General features: G+C 29.8%; 2 protein-coding genes across 3 annotated transcripts; both read left to right on the top strand.

Annotated features, from left to right (window-relative positions):
* Positions 1-1,695: 1,695 nt before the first annotated feature.
* On the top strand, positions 1,696-11,931 carry hrg (poly(A) polymerase hiiragi). 2 transcript variants are annotated; one of them, XM_085489182.1, is made up of 13 exons: positions 1,696-2,263; positions 2,590-2,848; positions 3,011-3,254; positions 3,643-3,747; positions 3,864-3,968; positions 4,047-4,197; positions 4,278-4,489; positions 4,694-4,991; positions 5,534-5,710; positions 5,774-5,895; positions 6,043-6,198; positions 6,268-6,366; positions 6,858-11,931. In XM_085489182.1, the coding sequence occupies exons 2-13, from the start codon at positions 2,640-2,642 to the stop codon at positions 6,909-6,911; spliced, it is 1,932 nt and encodes a 643-aa protein (XP_085345308.1). In that variant the 5' UTR covers positions 1,696-2,263; positions 2,590-2,639; the 3' UTR covers positions 6,912-11,931. The 2 variants fall into 2 exon arrangements, with proteins under 2 accessions (XP_085345308.1, XP_085345309.1); XM_085489183.1 differs by lacking the exon at positions 3,643-3,747 and having other exon boundaries at positions 1,697-2,263.
* Positions 11,932-15,259: 3,328 nt separating this feature from the next.
* Positions 15,260-24,014, top strand: Lgr3 (Leucine-rich repeat-containing G protein-coupled receptor 3). Its single transcript, XM_085489223.1, is given in 22 exon segments — positions 15,260-15,659; positions 16,383-16,502; positions 16,858-16,923; positions 16,991-17,096; positions 17,302-17,373; positions 17,445-17,516; positions 17,591-17,734; positions 18,549-18,617; positions 18,722-18,793; positions 18,879-18,950; positions 19,389-19,460; positions 19,812-19,883; positions 20,075-20,146; positions 20,495-20,565; positions 20,714-20,875; positions 21,341-21,486; positions 21,939-22,089; positions 22,201-22,330; positions 22,706-22,896; positions 23,092-23,212; positions 23,214-23,248; positions 23,328-24,014. Coding segments are annotated over 22 exon segments (2,160 nt in total). The 5' UTR covers positions 15,260-15,571; the 3' UTR covers positions 23,384-24,014.
* The last annotated feature ends 298 nt before the right edge of the window (positions 24,015-24,312 follow it).

Genomic DNA, 24,312 nt, shown 5'->3' with positions numbered 1-24,312 from the left:
AGGCATGATAACTAAATTTTATGTGTAATATATACAGACAGCTAAAATTTAACATAATATAGCTAATTATTTTCCGTGTTGCCAATAATTACTTAATTATTTGGAAAATTTCCAAATTATTCGATGAATCATTAAAATGAAATTGACCATAATAGGAAAGGAAAGCAGATTGTTTGTCATATATTAACATATATAAAATTAGCAAAATGTCATGAAAATCTATGACAAGAAATTTCTAATCACTATCAAACACCATTATTTCATTATTTTGATTATTAGATCAAATTTTTCTACCATTACTACGTGCTATAATAGTATAATGTGCTATAGCTGATAATATAATAATGAGATGTGTACACTGAACAAAAATTTAATTAATTCTTATAAATATTTATTTCAACACTGCCAAATAAATCATTTCTTTGAAATGAATAATATTTATTTGATATGAAAAATATTTATTTGATATAAGAAAATCTGTTTCAAAACATATATTTATTTGTTTCAAATAAATGATTTATTTGGCAGTATTGAACTAAATATGTATTAATTTAGTCTTTTTTTTTCAGTGTATGTATTAATTATACACATTATCATATCGCATTGTAGGACATACTTGCATATTTTCGTCGAAGTCGCATATTTTGCCGGAGACCGAGCGGTAGATGGAGATTAATTCCAGCGCTAATTTAGTAGCAGGTAGCAAATGCCCTAGTTGAAGTATTCCCCCGGGTAAGTTGCACCAAGACTTCCCAGCCGCAAATGAAACTCGAGCTTCACGCAGTTATCTCGTTTTCTTCAGCCCCTTCCAGGCAGCAACCTTCTTGCATCTCGCAGGAGCGAAAAAATGTCGCGACCTCGAGCTTGCCTAACAAAATTTCCAACAAGATTATAACATTTCCACGGTATTCAGTTTATACGTAACATTTTAGAAAAGAATCGGTAAAAAATAACAATAAAATTCATTCGTTCATCGATGCATAAAGCGTAAACCACGAACATTATATTTAATAATTTATAATTGATATAAAAATATATTTTGTATACGTATTATATATATGTACATATGTATTTGTACGTATGTATATATGTATATATGCATATGTATGCGTATATATATGTGCATATATAAATGTTTCGTAAATATTTTAATTATATCATTATAAACACAGAAAGCAACAACAATTTACATTTTAGATAGCTTTTAGTCAATTTTAATGTAATTCTACATCAAGATTTTGACCGATATAAAATGTTTAGCCAATTGGCGCGATCACTCCCGGCATATTCCAGGCGACATTATCAAACAGTTATATTTAACAATATGTGCAACATCTGCAAAGTAGTTTAACATTTGTAGACGCTTGATAAACATGAAAGCTAACAGTAGCAATTAATACAAATGAAAGAATGATGAAAAAATAATATGCATACTTTATCTGAAGAGGAGAGAAACTTCCGAGCGTGCTAGACCCGCCTTTTTTCTTCGCGAAACAGGCTTGCCAACTTGTAAAAACTTCACACGATCAAGCAAGTCCACCTGTTACCAACGCCTCGATGCGAGCGCCATCTGCGGTTACTTTCGAAAACGAAAAGCCGTCAAGGAACGGCGCTGTCATCGCGGGACGACGTTTCTCCGATCACGTAGGCCACTCTTCGTCATTTGCAAACTTTCTGCCTGTAACAAAGCCAACGAAAGGTCAGCCATGTTCGTATAGTGAGTAGAGTTGTGGGTGGTACGCGTGGTATAGGTGTGCGGGGTTTAGATACGTGTAGTTTCATTATTTTTTCGCGTGCGTCCGATAATGCTCGCTTATTGTTTATTTACGTAGCGCGTAACGCGAACGAGGATTTTCATCCGCGTTCGTCGAATTTCACGCGAGACGTGGAGCGGAGTTTCGTCGCGGCGTCGCGCGAATTCCTCGAGAATCGTTCTCGTCGAATTCGAGAGCCTGCACGGTAGGTTTGCTCGCGTAGCTTACGAATATTATCTCTCCCTCGTTTTTCCGCGAGTAATTGTCGATGCGCAATTTATGAGAAGCGCGTGAAAACTATCCCAGTTACGTTCGGCCGAAGCGCGACAGACAGCTTCGAGGAAATTCGAGGAATTCCGCGATATCTGACCACATACACCACGCTGTCCCGCGTTCGACGTTTACTGGTGCATCTGCGCATTTTATAACCTGACAACACGAGCGAAGTACTTCGTCCTGGATTAATCTTATTTATCATGCTATTGCATCTTTGACGAAACATTATAGAGGTAAGGCACTTTCTCCACGTCGCTCGAGACACTTTTTTGTTATTAGTTTCGTCCTTATTGATGACTCATTCTCAGTTCTATTTGTTCTGTCTCGACGCCGATCGTTGTTTGGGTTGCATCATTTATGAACGATTAAACGAATGCTCGAAGCTTTCTTATTGAAATTGTTCTCGAATTTACTCATTTGTTTAAATTAAATTCACTGTATCTCTGATGCATCCATTTTCTGTTTCTCTTTCCGATGCAATATGCAATTTTTTTATTTTTTTTATTTTTTTAGAACTATGCACTTTACATGTATAATAAAAAATGATTATTATTTACAGCAATATATATCTATGTTTCACTGGTGTATACTTAAATAAAAGGTACTACAATGTGGTCAACGCAAAGTAATAATTCTAATCCTAACTCTACGCCAAGTGAGAAGAACAATTTACGTACTTTGGGTATGACATCTGCTATTAGCGTAGCAGAGCCCAAACCCATCGACATTGCCAGAACTAACGAATTGAAAGAGGCTCTTAAACCCTATAATGTTTTTGAATCTGAAGAAGAATTAAATCACAGGATGGAAATTTTAAGGTACTTTAGAATTGTAACTCAATATTATCAACTGAATATATGTTAATAATAAAACTATAATATAGTTGTATTATTAACATATATTTAGTTGATAATAAGAGCAAATAAAATATATATATATATAAAATATTTAAAGTTGCTTATATTCTCATATTCTCACAGCAAACTGAATGCATTGGTTAAACAATGGATAAGGGATACAAGTATAGCTAGAAATATGCCACCTAATGTAGCTGAACAAGTCGGTGGCAAGATATATACATTTGGTTCATATAGATTAGGTGTACATCACAAAGGTGCTGATATTGATGCTTTGTGTGTTGTACCACGTCATATATATAGAACAGATTATTTTTCATCCTTTTTTGAATTGCTGAAAATGCAAGAAGAAGTTACAGATTTAAGGGTAAGTAATTCAAAAATATAATACATAATTGCTACCTTTTTTATTAAATACTTATTTCTTCAGAAAACACTCATAGTATGTATAATAAAGATGTATTTATTCATCTATTTAATGTATATGCATATTCTAAATTATATATTAAAAATGTGGAAAATTTTTAATATAACAAAAAAATTTTTATATATAACAAAAATCAAACTAAAAAAGTTCATGATAATTATATATATATATAATTTCTATACCATCAAAATTCATTTTTTATGACGGGTACAAAGGCTTCTTCTACTGCCTACAATATCTTAAATATAGCAAATATTATTAAGGTAGAATAAGAATTATATATATATATATATATATATAATTCTTTGCTATATTTATGATATTGCAGGCAGTAAAAGAAGCCTTTGTACCCGTCATAAAAATGAATTTTGATGGTATAGAAATCGACATGCTATTTGCAAAATTAACTCTTAATGAAATTGCAGATTCAATGGTTAGTAATATTTAATATTTGAAAAAGTATTATATAAAAGATTTTTATATATATATATATATATATATAATTCTTATTCTACCTTAATAATATTTGCTATATTTATGATATTGCAGGCAGTAGAAGAAGCCTTTGTACCCGTCATAAAAATGAATTTTGATGGTATAGAAATCGACATGCTATTTGCAAAATTAACTCTTAAAGAAATTCCAGATTCAATGGTTAGTAATATTTAATACTTGAAAAAGTACTTTCTTTTACAAGTTTTGAATTTTATAATATATCTTTAATAATTATAGGATCTCAGGGATGACATGCTACTAAAAAATCTTGATCCAAAATGCGTCAGGAGTCTCAATGGCTGCAGAGTAACGGATGAAATATTGCGCTTAGTACCTAATATAGAAAATTTCAGATTGGCTCTTAGAGCTATAAAATTATGGGCGAAACGTAAGATTATATTTTTACAATTTAATAATAACTGACAACATGATGCATATTTTACTCAACATCTGTTTTTTCATTTTTAGGACATGGCATATACAGCAATGTCTTAGGCTATCTTGGTGGTGTATCCTGGGCGATGTTAGTCGCTCGAACGTGTCAGCTTTATCCTAATGCTGTGGCTGCAACTCTAATAGAAAAATTTTTCCTTGTATTCTCTCAGTGGAAATGGCCACAACCAGTACTCTTAAAACAACCTGATAATGTCAATCTGGGTTATGCAGTTTGGGATCCAAGAGTAAGAGAGAAAAATTCTATTTTAATATCTTGCAAATAAATATTTAATCAAATTTAACAATATAAATATCAAGAAAACTTTATATATATATATATATATATATATATATATATATATAATAAAGTTTTGTACACATGAAATATGTAACATTTTACATGTTTTTAATTTTGTTTATTTTTAAATGTTTTATTTATTATTTTTTAGGTAAACGTATCAGACAGATATCATCTAATGCCAATAATTACGCCAGCATATCCTCAACAAAATTCTACTTTTAATGTGTCCGTATCTACCAGAACTATCATGCAAGAAGCATTTGAAAATGGATTAGCCATAACTGAAGAGATCATCATAAGTAAAGCTACGTGGGATAAGTTGTTTGAACCACCAAACTTTTTTGGAAAATATAAGCATTATATAGTATTATTGGCCAGAAGTTCAAGTGCGGAAGATCAACTTGAGTGGTGTGGCCTTGTCGAGTCAAAAATACGACATCTAATAGGTAACAGAATGAATGATATATGCATTTATATATGTACATATATACATTTATGTAAATGTAATATATATACATTTGAATGGTATTACATTTATATAGATGAATGATATTTTATACACATTTTATCAAACAATTTTAATTAACTTTTAATATGTGCAGACGCAAATTTAGATAATAGATTAAAATAACAATTCATCTTTTTTTAATTCAGATTAATTCACTAAAAAGAAATAGATGTAATTATTTAATATCTTGTAGTTATAACTTTCCTGTTATTTTTCTTTTGCTGTTATCACAATATAAATAAGTAGCTACAAAAGTATTATATGTACAAACTAAAAATACAGAAAAAAAGATGAAACAAATAATATTTTTTCAAAAAAGTGAAAAGTAGTAATTAGTGGATTAATCTCTATTTTACCCTGTAATATATTTTGTAATGAGATGTCAAAATTTTTTTTTATATATATATTTACATAATACATTGCGATATATACTAACAATTTGTGGATGCCAAATTGGCAAAATCATAATCTTTCATACAGGTACACTGGAGAGAAATCCTCATATTACTTTGGCACATGTAAATCCGGAAGCGTTTCCACCATTGGATCCTGAACCAGGCAAACATTGTTCTATGTGGTTTATTGGCCTGTCCTTCGCTAAGAGTGAGAGTCTCAACATTGACCTCACATATGATATCAAGTCTTTTGTGGAAACAAGTAAGTTTGATTATAAATTATAATATGTAGAAAAAGTATTAATTACACATGTATTCATTGCAGTTGAAAGGCAAGCAGAACAAATAAATATGTTGAAGGAAGGAATGTGGATTGAAGCTAAGCATGTAAAAAGGAAGGATTTGCATACTTATGTATCATCAAGTTTACTGAAAAAAGAAAGAAAGGTAAGAAAAAATATATTCTTATATATGCTCTAATTTTTTTTATCATTGAGTATTAATTAAACTATTATATATATTATCCTGTGTAATCTAATCTTAATAAAAATATATTTTTTTCATTGTATTTAATCATACTTATTAATTTTACAGATTTCTAGTGGTGTGCATCGAAATGGCAATATTGCTGGAAATGGGAACAGTGGTAGTGTATCACCACGGAACCAAAGTGACAGTAAGAAGAGATTATCAGATCAGACTATTGATACATGTGGAAAGAAACGTAGAGTCACTGACACAGAAGAACAAGTAGGTAGTACATATAAAGTGCAGAAGAACTTATTTGTAATTATTGAAAACATTCTAATCCTTTTATAGACAGAGAATACATCATTAGTGGTTCAATCTTGTGGAGATGATAGCAATTCTGGATTCAGCCTGGATGAATACAAACAGAATTTATCAACTGCTAAGGACGTAAGACATTATACATATAATGAATCATAATCAAAATACAGGATTAGATAATTACATAAGCATATATGAAGCAATATATATAAATATATATATATATATAATAAGTGAAAGATTTAAATTTACTATAAAATATTTTTATTTCCACATCTCGCCAGGCAAAGGTAAAATGAATAGACACATGATAATATGTAACAGTTCTAATTGTCTGCTTTTTTAAATTAACATTTGTTAATATTTATCATCTCATTTTTCATATATATGCAAAATCCTACAAATGTAAACATTCCATATCACTAACATTTTAAGATTATAAAAAAATGCACACAAAACGAATATTAATATTAAATAGCTTATTTCTTGTCTCTATGAAGACACTCAACAGCTGCGTTTATGAATTCAAATTCTGGCGGATGAAGATTCATTAAAATTTCCAGCATTTTAATTGCAATTAATGATATAATTCATTCTTCCGTAATGTATGTCTGTTATAGGAAGGACCTACTAGTACATCCACAGTAGCGCAAGAGGGATTTGTATGCACTTGATGACCACTGCAGGATTATCTTACGCCAATCCACAGATGCTCTTCTGGGCCATCTAGACTGTAACGTTTCTTATGCAACCATCCACTGCCCACTGTAAGTCCTTCGTTTCGTAAAAGCAAAACAATGTAATGGAGGAAGCTATCCAGGTGGAGTCAATCGACAGATGACTGTTAATATGTTTGTGTAACAAACGCTATAATTAATAGTATTTATAAAAGAAAACAGAACATCGACACAGTCAATGGGAACAATTATACGCCAATATTTATGCGATTGTGCCAGTGTCGTTTGTAATGTTACTTATATCAGTGGACGTATTTCAGATAGCTGAGACACGATAATTGAAAGAACTTGTCATCGCGAGAGTTAATCTATTATCGCGCTTGGAAAGAAATTAATAATTATACTTTTTATATTTCCTTTTTGTATATATTGATTACATTACTCTTTTTTATTGATAAATACTTGAACAAGAAACTTAAGATTTGATAATACCTGATGTAACATAATTTTACATAATTTACATGACAAACAGAAATAGTTTGGTCGAGAAAATTACATGTATGGAAATTTACGAATATTTCCGCATGTTAGAAAAAAAAATTAAAAAAAGAAAAATACGAAAAATAGAATATATTCTTATATAAAGTGCATTTTTGTAATGCACAGTGAAATATGCTTTAAAATGCATATATGTATCGTTTAGTTGTATAAGTAGCTGATATATACTTTATTAATATTAACGCAAATCACACGTCGTGATCTGCCTTTTTAGGGACTTACAAACAGTATTGTAATATTAGCGTTTTAATACGCTTTACTGTTTGTACTAAATGTATATAAACTCTATTATTTACGTGATACTTAATATACTATTATTTGTAAGAATTAGATATTCCAACGCAAGTTGCAGAGAATAGAATATCTTATTCATTCGTACAACTCACTGTTTATAAAGAAGATGCTGTAAAATGCTTACTTGAGATGCGATCACTTTTCGCTGTGCAAATATAATGCAACCGCATTACAAGAATCACCGACACTGGCATAAGTCGAAGATGTTTCATTTGTAGAGTATATACGTAGAATGAAATATTCGTTTAAGAAAAAAAAAGAAAAAAGAAAGAAACTTGCAAATGAAACATCGTAAATAGGCCATTGACTATCTTGTTGATGATTATGTTGCGATACATTTTCATCCGGAGCCGCTTTTTAGGGTTTTTTTTCCTTAGAAAAAGAGATGTAGCTTTAACGAATTAGAAACGGGCTGACAATTGGTTGATTGATGGCTCATTTGTCATCAAATTTGAGTTGTTTCAGGTATTTTCTATTCACCTTGCTCCTAATCTACGGCTCTGATATTCTTAGTCCTAATCACCCTCCCTTTTACAGTCTCGATTCATGTGTTAAAGGCATGTCCACTATCGTAAGCTACAAGGTATTTGATGTTCATTCTTTGTGGTATTTATAAACAAAACTTGTGAATACCGCAATGTGTATACAGAAATCACGTACTTGCAGAGTAACATTTGGCAAAAAGATTTGAGATACAATTTATCAAAATATCAACATTTAAAAACTTGTTTTAAAATATGAGAACAAATATTATATCTATGTTTCGTGCAGAATTCGACATTAGCAGTAGCTCTCGATTATTATATCTTAGAACGCCTGTAATAATACAGTATACGTACAATTCAATGGGATTATCATACAGTTAAATTTTATGTTCAATATGAAAAATCTTAACTATTATATATTATGACACTTTGCAAGTGCTATGATTTAATGTACAGTGATTAGGAGAACCATTCCGTTACTTGTATATACTCATAAATGTGCTGAGATTATAAGTTTCATTCTTTTAGGACCTGTCTTTTGCGTTAAGTCGTTTTATTTATTGATCGAAGATATATACGTTTTCCCATAAGTTAAAAAGAAAAGAATAGTGCTGCCTTATTTCGTCTTATTTTTTCGTGGATTCACGCCAATTTCACGTTTGAATCTAAGATTGAAGTGTATGTACCGTGTACACACGAGAAGGACTAGGCCAGTTGATTCGATAGGTCACGAAACCTTTTTCACGCGTATTAATATCAACATGACATACCGCGAATAACATAACACGGTCATCTTTTTAGATAACTACGTAGAAAACGTGTAGAATTCATGGTTGTAGTTAGGTAGAATTATTTTTCAACCGAATTCGTTATTATGATCGCATGATACCATGAAATAACCGTGGATTTATTTTGCAATATAATTGATATCATAGATCGCTTTCCTGTATAGATTCGATGTAGAGGAAAAAATAATATTTCTCTAGATAATTTTATTCTTATTGTTAGTAGTCAGTCATTCGCATATCCACTTAATAATTATTATTTTGATTCGCACGTGCAGAAAAAACGGATAAATTCGTGCGACAATGAGATTTATTTTGTTTTTTACAAGAGATTGTATAAGATAATACAATCTATTATCATTCATTTATACTTGATCCCGAGAAATTTCCAACTTTCTTAACAAACTTCCTAAAATCAAACATTACACAAAACATTATTTAAAAAAATTTTTTTATAAACTATGTGCACAATATATTGCTGAAATATAATTATTTTTGAAATTAAATGCCAATTTTTTTATAAATATCTGTCCATAGAAAAATTTGTGATTACATTAAACAAATATTAATTTACAATTTATAAGGAATAGTATGAGACTTGACTTTTCATCAGTAAAACATATCAGTAAAAAATTAAATTCTTTTTGCAAATAAAAATATTTCTAACTGTTATATTTTCCTAAATTTCTTGCTTATTCTTGGAAAATTCAGAAAGCGTGTTGTATATGTGAAGCTCAAATAATGAATAGGATTATTTGTACATTATTGAATATAAAGTTTTTCTAGTTTATATGACTGATATATTAGCTATGAAACGATCGTATTTTCCGTCATTGCCTCCTGACAAATTAGACATTCATGCATTTAGACACAAAACTCAAAGAACATTAATAGAAAAGATATATGTGTGTATACACACACGGAATTAAAATTAAAAAAAAGTTTAATTTGTGGAGATGCATAATGTGCGCTTTGCAATGATTAAATTTTGCGGAGCATATTAATCACGGTGCAATATGTTACTTTTTTTTTAAATACAAAGTACAGAGTCATTTTAATTAGTTAGGAAATAATTTTTCTATTATGCAAATTTAAATTTAATTTTGATTAACATTGTGCGATAAAATGTGACAAAGAAATACTAATGCTAATATATAAAAAAGATATATATAGATTGCGTATTTATTCCGTCAAATAAATGTCAAGATCTTTTGCACTTCCTCATCCATGTTCATTATTCATGTTAAACATCTTATTGGCGAATTACATGGGATAATATCAAGAATTTCATAATGATTTATAAATAAGCATACAAAAATTCATAGAAATTTTTTAAGACATTTTTTGAAAAGAATGAATTTTTAGATTTCGTTTAAACTTCTGTTGCCGCGCACTCCAGTTACTATGATCATTATCACTATTATTAGTATCGTTAATATATATATCTAATCGCTATTATTGTCACATGTTTCATAATTAATCTCTACTTTTCTATCGTAATAAACACAGGACTCGCTCTTTATTTGAACAATGTTTTAATTTTTCATGATTTAAAACAAGTCAAACTTTCGAAAACAATACTCGATCACAAATGCCATGACATTTGGATCTGCCACAAAAATTGCCATATTCAATAGAAATGGATTCTGATCTCCCTTGCTATCGATTGATTATTTTATTGCACCAATTCCTCCATAAAGCATTATAGCATTGTCTCTGGATATGTTAAACTTATTAGCTAGTCATCTATATATTTCTGACGTTAATGATCATTGTCTTTTAAATTTTAAGATTCACGGAGATCGTACATTGCACAACTTAAACGCGCGATAAGAACATCGTTGTTATTATATTAGAAAAAAAATAAAGTACTATCGCCGAGAATCGTGAGTAGTGAACATCAATGTTATCCTTGTACGCCAAATCTTGTCACTCTTTTATATTGCTGTTCATACGTACGTACCTTTCTCTCTTCTTCTCTTACTCTTGGGAATAGCTAGACATGTCTGTAGCACATTCTCCATTCCCATGCAGCTTCTCCCTCTCCTGAAAACCACTATCGTTGATCAACGTGGGCATCTTGCAATTTCGATAATAGAGCAAGGTGAGATAAAGGGAAGGGGAGCGCTATCTTTCTCTCAATCCGCAATTTTATCTTTTATTAAATATATGGAAAAAAGGGGGAGAGAAAACACGCACTTGAGACAGAAATGCGGGAAATACGCTGAAGGAAAAATAAACGCAAAAATTTAAGATGCAAAATTCAGTTCGAGACGATTCCGTCGCGCGAAAGCTGTACGAGAATCGCGCATAAGATCTAGTGTCTTTGTATCGTAGCTATTGAAAAGATGTAAAAGAAAATAAAAATGCATTCTAAAAAATTGCTCGAAGCTTGCGTGCAATACGCAAAAATATTTACAATCGCGTATGATCTGAAAAATAATCCTCGAGATACTATATGACATAAATTACATTTGCATACATCGAGATCATGTATGTTTGTGCACACTCAGTTGTATACATGATAGCGATCGTATACATTTGATTTCACAAAGATACATTCCGCGAGATATGCCGTATCAGCATTCACAATTTTTTTCGAGCGAGAAAGGCAGTATGCAATTTTGTTTTCGCGAAAATTTTTCGAAACAAATTACATCTCACAAATTTTATGCATTATTCGCATCGATACATAAAATTCGCTATTGTTAGATCGTGAATGTTATACGCATTATGCACGCGTAATAATTAATCGATCTGCCGCGCGTCCACAATTGGCAATAGCATAACAAAAATTACAAAAATAGACATAATTTGTATCCTCGATCATTGTACACTATGTATCCTTCTTGAATAAACTGAAATAAATTTTTCTTTCAACTCCTTCAGCCAAAATGGAACGCCTTTGTCAGTTGCGTCAAGGCGAAACGATGATTCAGAAATAATTACCTTTGAATGATATTAATGAATTGTTTTCAATTATCTATAATCGTCCCGCCTTGACGCGATCGACAGATTGTTTTTTTCATAAGTATCCTGTCCATCATCCACGATTTTATAACTACTGAATATTATGGATCTTTATATGGAGTCAATTATTATTGTTAACCTTTGACATTTCATTGATATTTTCCATTTGAGTGACAATCTTGCAGTCATTTTAGTTGTCAATCGTCAATGATTATTATCAAGCGAAATTATGGTAAGTATTGTATATAATTTATCACATGGTACAAATGATATGCAATTAAAAGATTTTATCATGGTATAAATGATTTATCATGCGATAAATAATAATTGATATGTATAACTTTTCTTTTGCAATTTAATTATAAAATTAAATATAATTTAATAAGATTAAAATAACATAATATAAAAGTATGGAAATATAAAGTATTCTCATTATATAAACGTCTATACAATGCAATTATATATTTTAATATAATTTAGATCATAAAAATAAATTGAAAATAATTTCATAACAGAGATATATATTCAATGTCTTCAGGTTTGTCTAAATTTAGACATAATTATAATTATGATATTTTGATAACTTTAAATGACGCTTTCCAATGATCAAGAATCGACAGCTGGCCGCACAAATAAAATGTCAAGCTGACTAGGACACTTCGTTCCAGTTGGACTGACGATCAAAAATAGATTAAACGACTTTAAAATAGTATAAAATATCGCATGCAAACGTGCATCTTCGATATATTGTAAAAGAAATTATACAAATTGGCAGCTATATACAATGGCGTACAGTTAGAGAAATCATATGATTTTCCATCATCTTTATATATTTTAATAGAGATTGTGTTTTAATAAGATTAAAACACAATCTCAATTAGAAAAAATAATATAAAAGAAATTATTTAATATAAAAGAAATAACATTTATGTGAGTAATACTACTTAATTATTTATCTTTTTACATATTTCTTTAAAGATTTTAAGTCTACTTTAAATAATTTATTTGTGATAAAATTTTTAATTTTTAGAGAGAAAATTCTATTTATAATTATATATATATATATTTAATGCATAGTCTAATGTATATCCTGAAATATATATTTCATATGTGCATTTTTTTTCTTCAAGTCTTTTCTGAATTACACATTTTACAGAATTCAATTTATAAAAGTATAAATAAAATCCTGTTTTAATTTTGTCAATTAATATTTGTTAAAGAAAATTTTTTAAAAAAGTATTTGAAAGAGTTATAAATATTACTATTTGAAACGCTATTTTTTCTCGATATATAATATATAGATTATATATCGAGAAAAAATAGCGTTTCAAATAGTAATATTTATAATTCTTTCAAATAATTTTTTAAAAAATTTGCTTTAACAAATATTAATTGACAAAATTAAAACAGGATTTTATTTATACTTTTATAAATTGAATTCTGTAAAATGTGTAATTCAGAAAAGACTTGAAGAAAAAAATGCACATATATGAAATATATATTTCAGGATATACATTAGACTATGCATTAAATATATATATATTTTTTCTAATTGAGATTGTGTTTTAATCTTATTAAAACACAATCTCTATTAAAATATATAAAGATGATGGAAAATCATATGATTTCTCTAACTGTACTCCATTGTATATAGCTGCCAATTTGTATAATTTCATTTACAATATATCGAAGATGCACGTTTGTATGCGTTATTTTATACTATTTTAAAGTCGTTTAATCTATTTTTGATCGTCAGTCCAACTGGAACGAAGTGTCCTAGTCAGCTAGATGGAAGACAATCTAAGATTAGTATTATGTAATACGTGACCACTGAGGACAACCATATTATCAACGACATAATAAATAACATTGATATCACATTATATCAAATAATCCTGCGCAGTTTATCAGATTTTCGATAAAATCTTTTTTTCATGTTTCTTTTTATAGCTATCAGAAAATGTAACAATTGATTTACTTTCTATCGAAACATCACGTTCTTTATCACAATCAATCAATATGCAACAGTAAGCAATATTTCTCATCACCTGTTGATATCATGCATATTGTGTATAAAGCTCACAACAAAAAACGTTGTACAAATTATAAGTAATATAAAAGAAAAATTAACAGTTGTGATTTTTCAGTCCGAGTTCAGATAATATTATCATCGATAATATAATCGAGAGCAACGGTATGCTCCGTGACAGCATTTCCTCGTCATAAAACGATTACATTTGCAATCACATCATTTTTTATTAAACGTAAAATGTTAACCGATTAAAAATTGCCAATCAAAATTTGTAAAAACGAAATTTTTCTATATGTCTTCTTCATCACTTCTTAATCTCGCATGAGATTGACAAATGCTAACAGAAAATATTTACGTCTCCAGAGAGTAATGGTTCTTATCATCTAGATATTAGCAAAATTTCTCTATAAAAAAACGAAGAATAAAAGATTGAAGTCTATCCAAGAGAGAGAAATTTTTTCTCGGAATGGTAAAAGTACTCAAAATTTACACGAAATGAAACTTTACCATCATATCTATCACTACCATATCATCATGGCAAGTCTTGAAAATTCATATCGTTTTTTATTAATCCATAACTACACGTTTTCACGATAGTTCTCGTGTATCGTGCGAAATTTTGCCAACGGTGTAAATCGTTCATGTGGATCGAGCATGGGAATAATTTTCAACGATGCTGATGCAGGTAAATCTGCATGTCTCATAAGCTGTATTATATCGTACTTTAAACACAGCTGGAGGTATTTTGATCTTAAATATTGCGACGTGACTCTTTTTCGATTAAACTTTGACGTAACAAAGAATATTGATTTTTAATTAGTGGCTCACATCTCTAAAATCTCATAATACAAGTCAACATTAAATAATAATACATACATAATCGTTACCTTATTTTAGGACCATATGTAAAACGTAAATTTAAACTGTCAATTGTAGCCTTTAAAATTTAATTATTTGTACAACAAAATAATTTCATAATCTGCTAAAATAATATAATGCTCAAAATTATTTTATTTTATGCGGCAATTATTTTATAATAATAAGTATAATTATTTATTATTATATACATCATTTTGCAAAATTTTTACAATGTGTTATATCATAACATCAAGATATGTTGTATATGCATATAATAGAATGCAAAAAATAAAAAGAGTTTGCAATATCTATAATAAATTCCATTTACATACGCGTTTTTCTATACTTATTCAATAAGAGACGAGTGAGGCGATTGGTCGAAAGAGTGGAAGAAATGGACATAAAGAAAAGCTCTGGAATTGACGAAGAGCGCGTGTGCAACGTGCTGGAGCTTACACCATCAGCAGATGGATGCAACTAGTGTCAGACAGTTAGTATTCCGAGTTCTAGTCAGTTACGCGGCGAATGTGAAAACTTCAACATAGTGATCCAAAAAAAAATTTTCTCAGTTCTCTCTTTCTTTTTCTTTAAATTTTAAGATTGTGATCATATTTAAAATAATAAGCATTAATTGAGCTTTATAAGAAAACGCAACGAAAAAATTACTAAAGCATTATGCGGTACAAACACATCACTCTTGTCGGTGCATCACTAATTACGGCACTCTGCATATTATCTGGACTCATGTACTACTTCAATCAAGGTATGATTGATTGATGATGCATTGTCTTAAGCAAATTTTATTGTTTTAATCAATCTTAATATTGTCAAGATTAATTACATTCTTACTATAATATTTATTTCTACGAAATATTGCAAAAAATTCAATGAATTATAAAGAAAATCATTTTTTAATAAACAATATTAATTTATAAAGACAGAATTTTCGAAATACATAAACATTGCCAGTAATTCTAATTAGAGAGTGCCTGAAAATACAATAGAAGTTTCGTGTTTTCTTCAATATTTGAAAACAATTCTCAGCAATTTTGAGAAATTGTGACATTTGACAAAAAGTTTGTTGTGCTTATATAAAAAATTGAAAGAAAAAATTATATTCTCTGTATGAAAAATTTTCAGTTATTATTTGTGGTCCTTAAACGTTATTTTTTTTAAATATTCTTTATATTAAAATAATATATAATATAGTACTTTAATGTCAATATATAAATTACTCAGTGGTTATTTCTTATGCTTCAACACGTACGTGTTATTTTTAAAAGATAAAAATGCGAAAGATAAAAATTCTTCGTGCTATAGTGCAGCAGTATTAGAAGCAGCTTTCACAAAATGAAAATAAGATATATGTTGCGGTGATAAATAATTGCCGCATGTAAATCTTCGGAAATAATAATTCTTAATTTTATGATAGTTTATGACAAAATTATAATAAGAAATTCTGATATATTTTTTGTGTGCGTTTTAGACAAGTGTCCTGTCGGTACGTTCTTGTGTAATCAGAGCACTACATGCATGCCACAACATAGCTGGTGCAATGGTGAACTGGATTGTCCATATGGTGATGATGAATCCACGGAAAATTGCTGTGTGTTTCAAATGTTACTAATATTAATGCAACAAATATTATCTTCCGCCAGATTCATATTTTAATTGTTATTCAAATCTATAAAATCTTTAAAATTGTTTAGCTAATGGCTACATACAAATTTATTTCTTTGCTTAAAGACAAATAAACTTGACTGTTTTTTTTTTCAAAAATTTTATTATTACTTCAGAATTCATTATATCATCGACAAATTCCGAAGTAATAAATATTATGCGTTTTAACACAGGATTCATTAATTTTTATTAATTTTAATTACATTTGAAGAAAAAATTGGCTTGATTTTTAGATTTCCAAAGATAGTTTCACTCTTCTAATCGATAAATTTGCTGCGCAGTTGACATGCACGGAACTTGGGATTGGTTTATGAAAAAGAGAGACTGGGGAAACTCGGAGTATTGCGGTAACGTCATAAAATACACAAGATACTTAACGTTCGCAACTTTTTAAAAAAATTATTTTTATAGCAGATGCATTCGAGGACGCACTAGGTAGATGTGTCTATGATACATGTCGTGTGACTTGTATGAATTATACCGAAATACCGCAGAACTTGTCATCGAACGTCACAGCGATGTACGCTTTGCAAAAAATCACGCTTTTCGCAATATGTCATACTTTTATATAAAGCTAAATTTTGTGTATTTAATAATAAAAGATATATTAGTGGTAATCGTGCAAAATGAATGATTTGTTTAAGAATTATAGGGTGGATTTATGTTAATTATTAATGTTATTTATATCAATAATTATTAAGCATTAATAATGTAATTTTCTATAGTTTCTTGACCGAAAATTTACTTACGTATCTGTCCCGTAATGCATTATCAAGATATCCAGAAATACGCTTATTGTAAGTCATAAAAATTCAACGAAACTATCATGAATCTCTCTATAAAATATTATTATCTTCTGCAATTTCAGATATTTTGATAGTAACAATATATTCGAGTTGGAAAAAGGAGCATTCCTCCACCAAACTAAGTTGTTTTGGTTGTGAGTATAAGAATAATCCACGATTATATGTAAAATACTAGTATGTAAATAAATTTCTTTTTTTATATATACAGAATTCTCACGAATAATAAAATCAAAGAAATATTACCTGGACATTTAACGGGGTTGGATAGATTGGAAACCCTGAGATTGGATCAAAATAGAATTGTGATGGCAAATTTTTATGATTTGGAAAACAGTACCACTGCATACTTGATGTAAAACTGTCACAGTACAAAGCTATCTTATGCTAAATTATATTTGAAAAATAATATATAAGTATAAGGAGCGGTTTTAATCTGTTAACTTTTCATCATTTATTCCAAAATAAATATTTTTATGTTTTCTGTTTAGAATATTATTTTATATTTTTTTCACTTAACTCTCTATATGTATTTAAAGTTGTCATTTGAAATCGCAAATTCTGTTTATCTGTACTACATATTTTATATTGCTCCTTTTGATGACATGATTCATAAAAGATTAAAAACTGAAAATCGAAAATTATAATTTCCAAATAATTTAATTCACGTTATGGATAAGCAATGATGAGCATACTTATTATTTACTGTATATCAGTATCAGTAATTTCCAAATAATTTAATTCACGTTATGAATAAGCAATAATGAGCATACTTATTATTGACTGTATATCAATATATCAGTCATTTAAAAAACATAGATTTATATGTAGATCACCTGTGCAATGTACGGTAATTTCACGATAGTTTATACGAAGACGACTAATATGCAAATTCTTTACCGCAATCAGATCAAAGTAAATTGCAGCGAAATTACAGTTGATTATCAAGACACTTATATCAGTATACTGCTTCTTTTAAAAAATTATTTTTCTAAATGTGTGCCTGTGTTTCATATAATACGCTTTTTTTATTCAAGAATAAAACTATCAATAATCACTGACGTGCTGCTTTTCGAAACCGGATTATGTCATTCATATTCGCCAATTTTGATTTATAATCTTGATATGTTACTCTACTTTTTTTACAAACTATTTTTATTCGCAAACAGAAATCTAAGTAAGAACATGTTGACGGCATCTACCCTGAAGCTACCACAATTACCGGTATTGACAGAAATGTAAGCTAATGTATGCAGCTTATTTTTAATGAAAAAGAAAAAAAAACGAATCAGAGAAACGACATGCACACGTACACAATCGATTTTCCAAAGTTACGTTTCAGAATATTGGATGGAAATCGCTTCGAGTCGATAACGGAAGATTTATTCGCCGGATGCCCCGGTTTGAAATCACTGTACGTACGTAAGTAGATTACGGAGAAGCGATTACTGTCATTCTTAATAAGATCCATGCGAGCTAACGGCGCAACGATGATTCAGGAGTATGGAGGACAATAGCATAAGCAACATTGATGAGAACGCGTTTCGAAATTTGCAACAACTTGTCGAGCTGTAAGTGCATAAATGTTAATGTGACTCGATTTCTCAAGTTAACGGTATCCGGTGGTTGGGCTATCGTAACTATGGGCTATCGAGATAAAATGCATCGCATCGCTTCGATTATTAGCAATATTACGTCGCGCATGATCGATTTCTATTTAAAGTATCTTCCTGTTTCAGTTTTCCCCAATTAGTCTATGAATATAATATAAATATAAATGTAGTATTCGATTTTATTTTATTATATCCATCTCCACGTAAGATTCCAACTCACATCTATTTCAAAGCTAAAATATTAAGATTTGTTACAGATATAATTAGAAACTTTAAAAGTAAAAGTTTAATTAAAAATTAAAAGTTCACGTCAAGTACAAGTAATTTCAAACTGCACCGCGTCTAATTAATTGTTTGCAAATAGAATGCAATTAAAATGCACGCGGTTTGTTTCAGTAACTTGGCCTATAACAAAATAATCAGGATACCGTCAACCGTGTTCCAGCCTGTAAATAATCTATCGAAGTTGTAAGTGTCATTTATCCATGTCGTATACAATTTGCGTGATAATTAGTATCACTGCTAAACTGCTCGAGCTTATGTACGTGCTTGAGATCCATTCGCTAGTATTTACCACTGAAGATTTGTTCGCGAAACTACGAAAAGATCACGCTCGTACAACTACCTGCAACCGGTTTTAATTACAATTTAAATTTGCACGGATGCAAACTAGAATCTATTTGCAAAATAAAACACATTACTCTAGCAAATATATAATTTCTCTCTCTCTCTCTCTCTCTCTCTCTCTCTCTCTCTCTCTCTCTCTCTCTCTCTCTCTCTTTTCTCTTATGATTTTCATAGGATCTTTCGCCTTTTCAGATTAATCGGTTACAATCCTATCGTTGAATTATCAATGACGCTCTTTAATCCGTTGAAAAATCTTCGATCTCTGTAAGTTGCATCTTTTTACAAAGATAATTTATATACAATATTTTTTCCCATGTTGATACGCATAAATTTTATATCAACTTTGTTATATTTATACCGTAAGATTTTTGTACTCTTTATCAATTTCGATATTAATATAAAATGCATCAAATAATCAATATCCTTTTTTTTTATTTCGAAACTTTTAATTTCAGAAGTGTCGAAGACATAAATATGGATGATATGGAAAAAAATGCATTCAACGTGTTTTCAAATCTTGATTTTGTGTACGTTTATACTATGATTATTTAATATATAAAGTAACTAAAATAAAAAAAAACAACTAAAATAGAAATTATTAAAAAATAAAAAATATTTTATATAAAGATCTATTATTTCAATAAAATCTTCATATAAAATATCTTAATATATTATATTTTTCATGTAATTAGCAGTGTAGATTTTAAAATAGAAAGTTAAACTGAAAATATATATAATTTTTTATTTCTTATTTTCTAATGGAATGATTAAAATTTTTGAACAGTAATTCTCAGTTAAAGGTATACAATATCTTCATTATTTGATACAAATTTCATTGAAATCAATCATGATATAAAAAATTCCAAATTTTTTAGATACTTCAAGAAATTCCATTACTGCATGACCTATGCACCAAAGGTACAAAAATGCAGACCCATTAGCGATGGTAAGATATATCGCGTATAAAGTTTTTAAATTGTAGCAACGACTGATTAATTCGGCATTAAATCAAATGCAAAATAAAAAAGCAACAAAAAAGATAATTTAATATGTCTTCTCTTTTCTTATTCTCGTTTTTTTTCTTTTTCTTCAAGGTGTGTCATCAACGTCCCATTTGCTCAGCAAATCTCTACTAAGAGCTGCTGTTTGGAGCATATCTTGTGTAACTTGTCTCGGTAACAGTCTTGTTCTGTGGGGAAGATTTACCGCCAAGGATGAAAACCGTGTTTTAAGTATTGTTATCAGAAACCTTGCAGGTAATTATACGAATATGTCTCTGACAACAAATTTAATAAGGAAGTAAAATTATTCTTTTCTTCACTCTTTGAAATTCGAAGAAATAAAGTGATTATTTTAAACATACGATAACATAAAAATATAAAAACAAAATAAAAATAATTTTTCGATCTTGACATTTCTTGCGGTCCTGAATGCTGATTGTTTCGATGATACATGTGTTTCGTAATAATTTCTGTAAAAATATGACAGCTAGAGTTGAGCTCTTTAAATATCGCAGATAGACCGTTATGTAGAAGAAATGACGACGACGTAAATAATCCTTATTCAAATGACTCGTGGTAGATTCGTACCGAATCACGAAGTGCACGCGAGTTATCATCGTTGCGGTTAACAACAAAGCGCAACACTGTGATCGATCGACCATATTAATGTTGGGTTCACCATAAATCACCAGGCAGTAAAGTCACGTAATCCTTTTATAGTGTCCGACATGTTGATGGGAATATATCTCTTCATAATCGCTATAGAAGACGCGAGGTTCCGCGATAACTACCAACAGGAGGCGAGTACGTGGATGTCCTCGTGGTCCTGCACATTTCTAGGAGCATTGGCGATGATGTCATCCGAAGTATGCACATTAACACCATGCTGAATCCCACAATTTTCAATTCGCAACGTACAATTTGCTATTTAACGGTACTATTTATAATGACGGTCTCTATGCTACTACCAAATGAAATTTAGCCACTATGATAAAAAATCAACTCACATTATTTACAATTTTATTTGTGCATTTAGATGCAATTAAGTGCACTTATGTGATTTCGTTGACCAAATGAATGTCAATTGAAAACCACTTCCATATGTTTTCTGCGAATAATTTAGTTTTAAATCCGTATTAAAGGAAATTTTTAACTTTTCAATTTTTTTTACGAGATTCTAATTTCTCCGAATCGTCGACAGAAATTTCTAATAAATATATATTACGGTAAAAAATATAAGTTTATTAATGGATATAAATGTTTAAAAAATCGATAATGCCACAAATTAAAAATACACAATCTTGAATTATTTGACAAGGTTTCTGTGCTCATCCTGTCATTCATGTCCGTGGAGCGATTTATTTTGATCGCAGCACCTTTGAAACGGCATCGCCCAATGACGTATCACACTGCATCTTCATCGATGATCATTATCTGGATTATAGGATTCATCCTGGCTCTTGTACCAGGTTAGTTTTCACATAAGATAAATTTTTCCATTTAATTTTTATTCAATTTTAATTTGATATTATATATACACATACACATAGAATTTTCTTCTTAATTATCTTTTTCGAAAGTTATCCACTGGAGAAGCAGTACGAGATACTACGGTGTCAATGGAATGTGCTTTCCTCTACACATAGACGATCCATATCTAATAGGCTGGGAATATTCGGCCTTTATCTTCCTGGGACTTAATCTTTTCGGGTAAAATACGCATTATTGCAACAATCTTGTAAATTGAACGTAGTTATACGATATGACCAGCTGTTTCATTTTTCATTTGTATAACTCATTTTAATTACCTTTTGATACAACGTTAAGGCACGAAATTTTATTCGTAATATTTTTCTAAAAAAAATTATACCTAAATAATTTCCTTCAAATGATTCTATATCGCATATTGTTACATCTAATTAATGGTATTTGAATTTTCGATTACGTAGCAATGATATAGCGTTGTATAAAAAATTTAATCAACGTGTACCGCGCGCGAGCTTGATCAATTTCTCATTTCGTGATTGCCTCGATATTGCATAGGAAGTGGGCAACGCTCAAAGCTATCATTGCATTCATTTGCAGATTGATGATTATCAGTTACGTTTACGCTGCCATGTTCGCCAGCGTCTGGAGAACGCGCCACGCCACACCGTTATCGGTCGGCGATTCCGAGTTCGCTCTCAGATTCTTCCTAATCGTATTGACAGATGCGGCATGTTGGGCACCGATTATAGGATTGAAGATTCTCGCCATGATGAACTATCCTGTTGCACGTAAGTGACAAATGACGCGAGATTTCACATCATCACCGATTCATTTCATTCGCAATATCGCCTTCATTAAACAATTGTTGCTCAAGTCAAAGAAGTTTCTTCTTTCCTAGTATTTTTAAATTTTATATTATTATATATTATAAAAAACAAATAAATTTCATATATTATTTATCTAATAACTAAATATATTTGTAGCTGATTTGCACGCTTGGATAGTGATCTTTATTCTGCCAGTAAATAGCGCGATTAACCCGCTGTTATATACTTTTACCACGCCAAAGTTTCGCGAAAGATTCAACGAGAGTTGGTTCGGAAAGATGCGCATATATGTCAAGAAAATATTCTAAACAAGGTTTGTGTACTTTGACATAAACAATTATTCGAATTCTCTGTCATCGAGAAGACTGACAAAACGTTTGTTTTTATCGCAGATTCGCAGACATCGGATATCAACAAAACTAGGATTATTGATAAAAACATGATATAATCATTATGGATCAGACATAATAATGACAGAAGAAGAATATTATCATTCGTTGATTTTGTTGATGAAAAAATTCTATTCGAGAATCAGGATTAAAAAATTAATCAATTGTCTAATATTTATATTGCACTTCTTTACTATACGTTTCATAATTTATTACCGCTAATAATTTTTCGTGCGCATTAGAGAGGCAATAGATTGTAGTTACAACTGAGAATTATAAAACTTCGTGTATCATATGTATATCCACCATATGTATATACAGGGTAGGCCATTTTAATCTTTCCACTAAAATTTCTCAAAATCCAAAAATTTAAGACAAAAATGTTTCAGATAAAAGTTGTATGGTTTCAAGGGGGACATGAGATGGTGTCATTGATTTGACCTTGAATAGCCATTTGAAGGTTACGTGAAGGTCAACTTCAATTTCTTAAATGGAACACTATATTTTTTCTTGCATACTTTTGTAGCTGACTTCGAGATCTTTCCAAAACACTACAATAAAATATTTTTTCATGAAGTATTTTTCGAGTTATTAAGACTGCAAATTTGCAGTATTTTGACATAAAATACAAAATATCTTGGGAAATATTCATTTTTCGATTATTATACCTTAATACTTTTATGCACAGAATAATGAGATAAATCAGTTGATGTAAAGAAAACACATAGTTACCTTTAAAAAAAAATATGAAAATTGCAATAAGCAGTTAGATAATTTTTCTTTAAGACAACTATGTGTTTTCTTTACACCAATTGATTCGTCTCATTATTCTGTGCATAAAAGTATTAAGGTATGATAATCGAAAAATGAATATTTCCCAAGATATTTTGTATTTTATGTCAAAATACTGCAAATTTGCAGCCTTAATAACTCGAAAAATACTTCATGAAAAAATATTTTATTGTAGTGTTTTGGAAAGATCTCGAAG

Source organism: Nylanderia fulva, unplaced genomic scaffold (assembly GCF_048542155.1).
Source record: "Nylanderia fulva isolate GAGA-0341 unplaced genomic scaffold, ASM4854215v1 Scaffold8, whole genome shotgun sequence".
In the NCBI taxonomy this organism is placed as follows: domain Eukaryota; kingdom Metazoa; phylum Arthropoda; class Insecta; order Hymenoptera; family Formicidae; genus Nylanderia; species Nylanderia fulva.
Note: the sequence above shows the minus strand (reverse complement) of the source record. Positions and strands in the feature narration are given on the sequence as shown.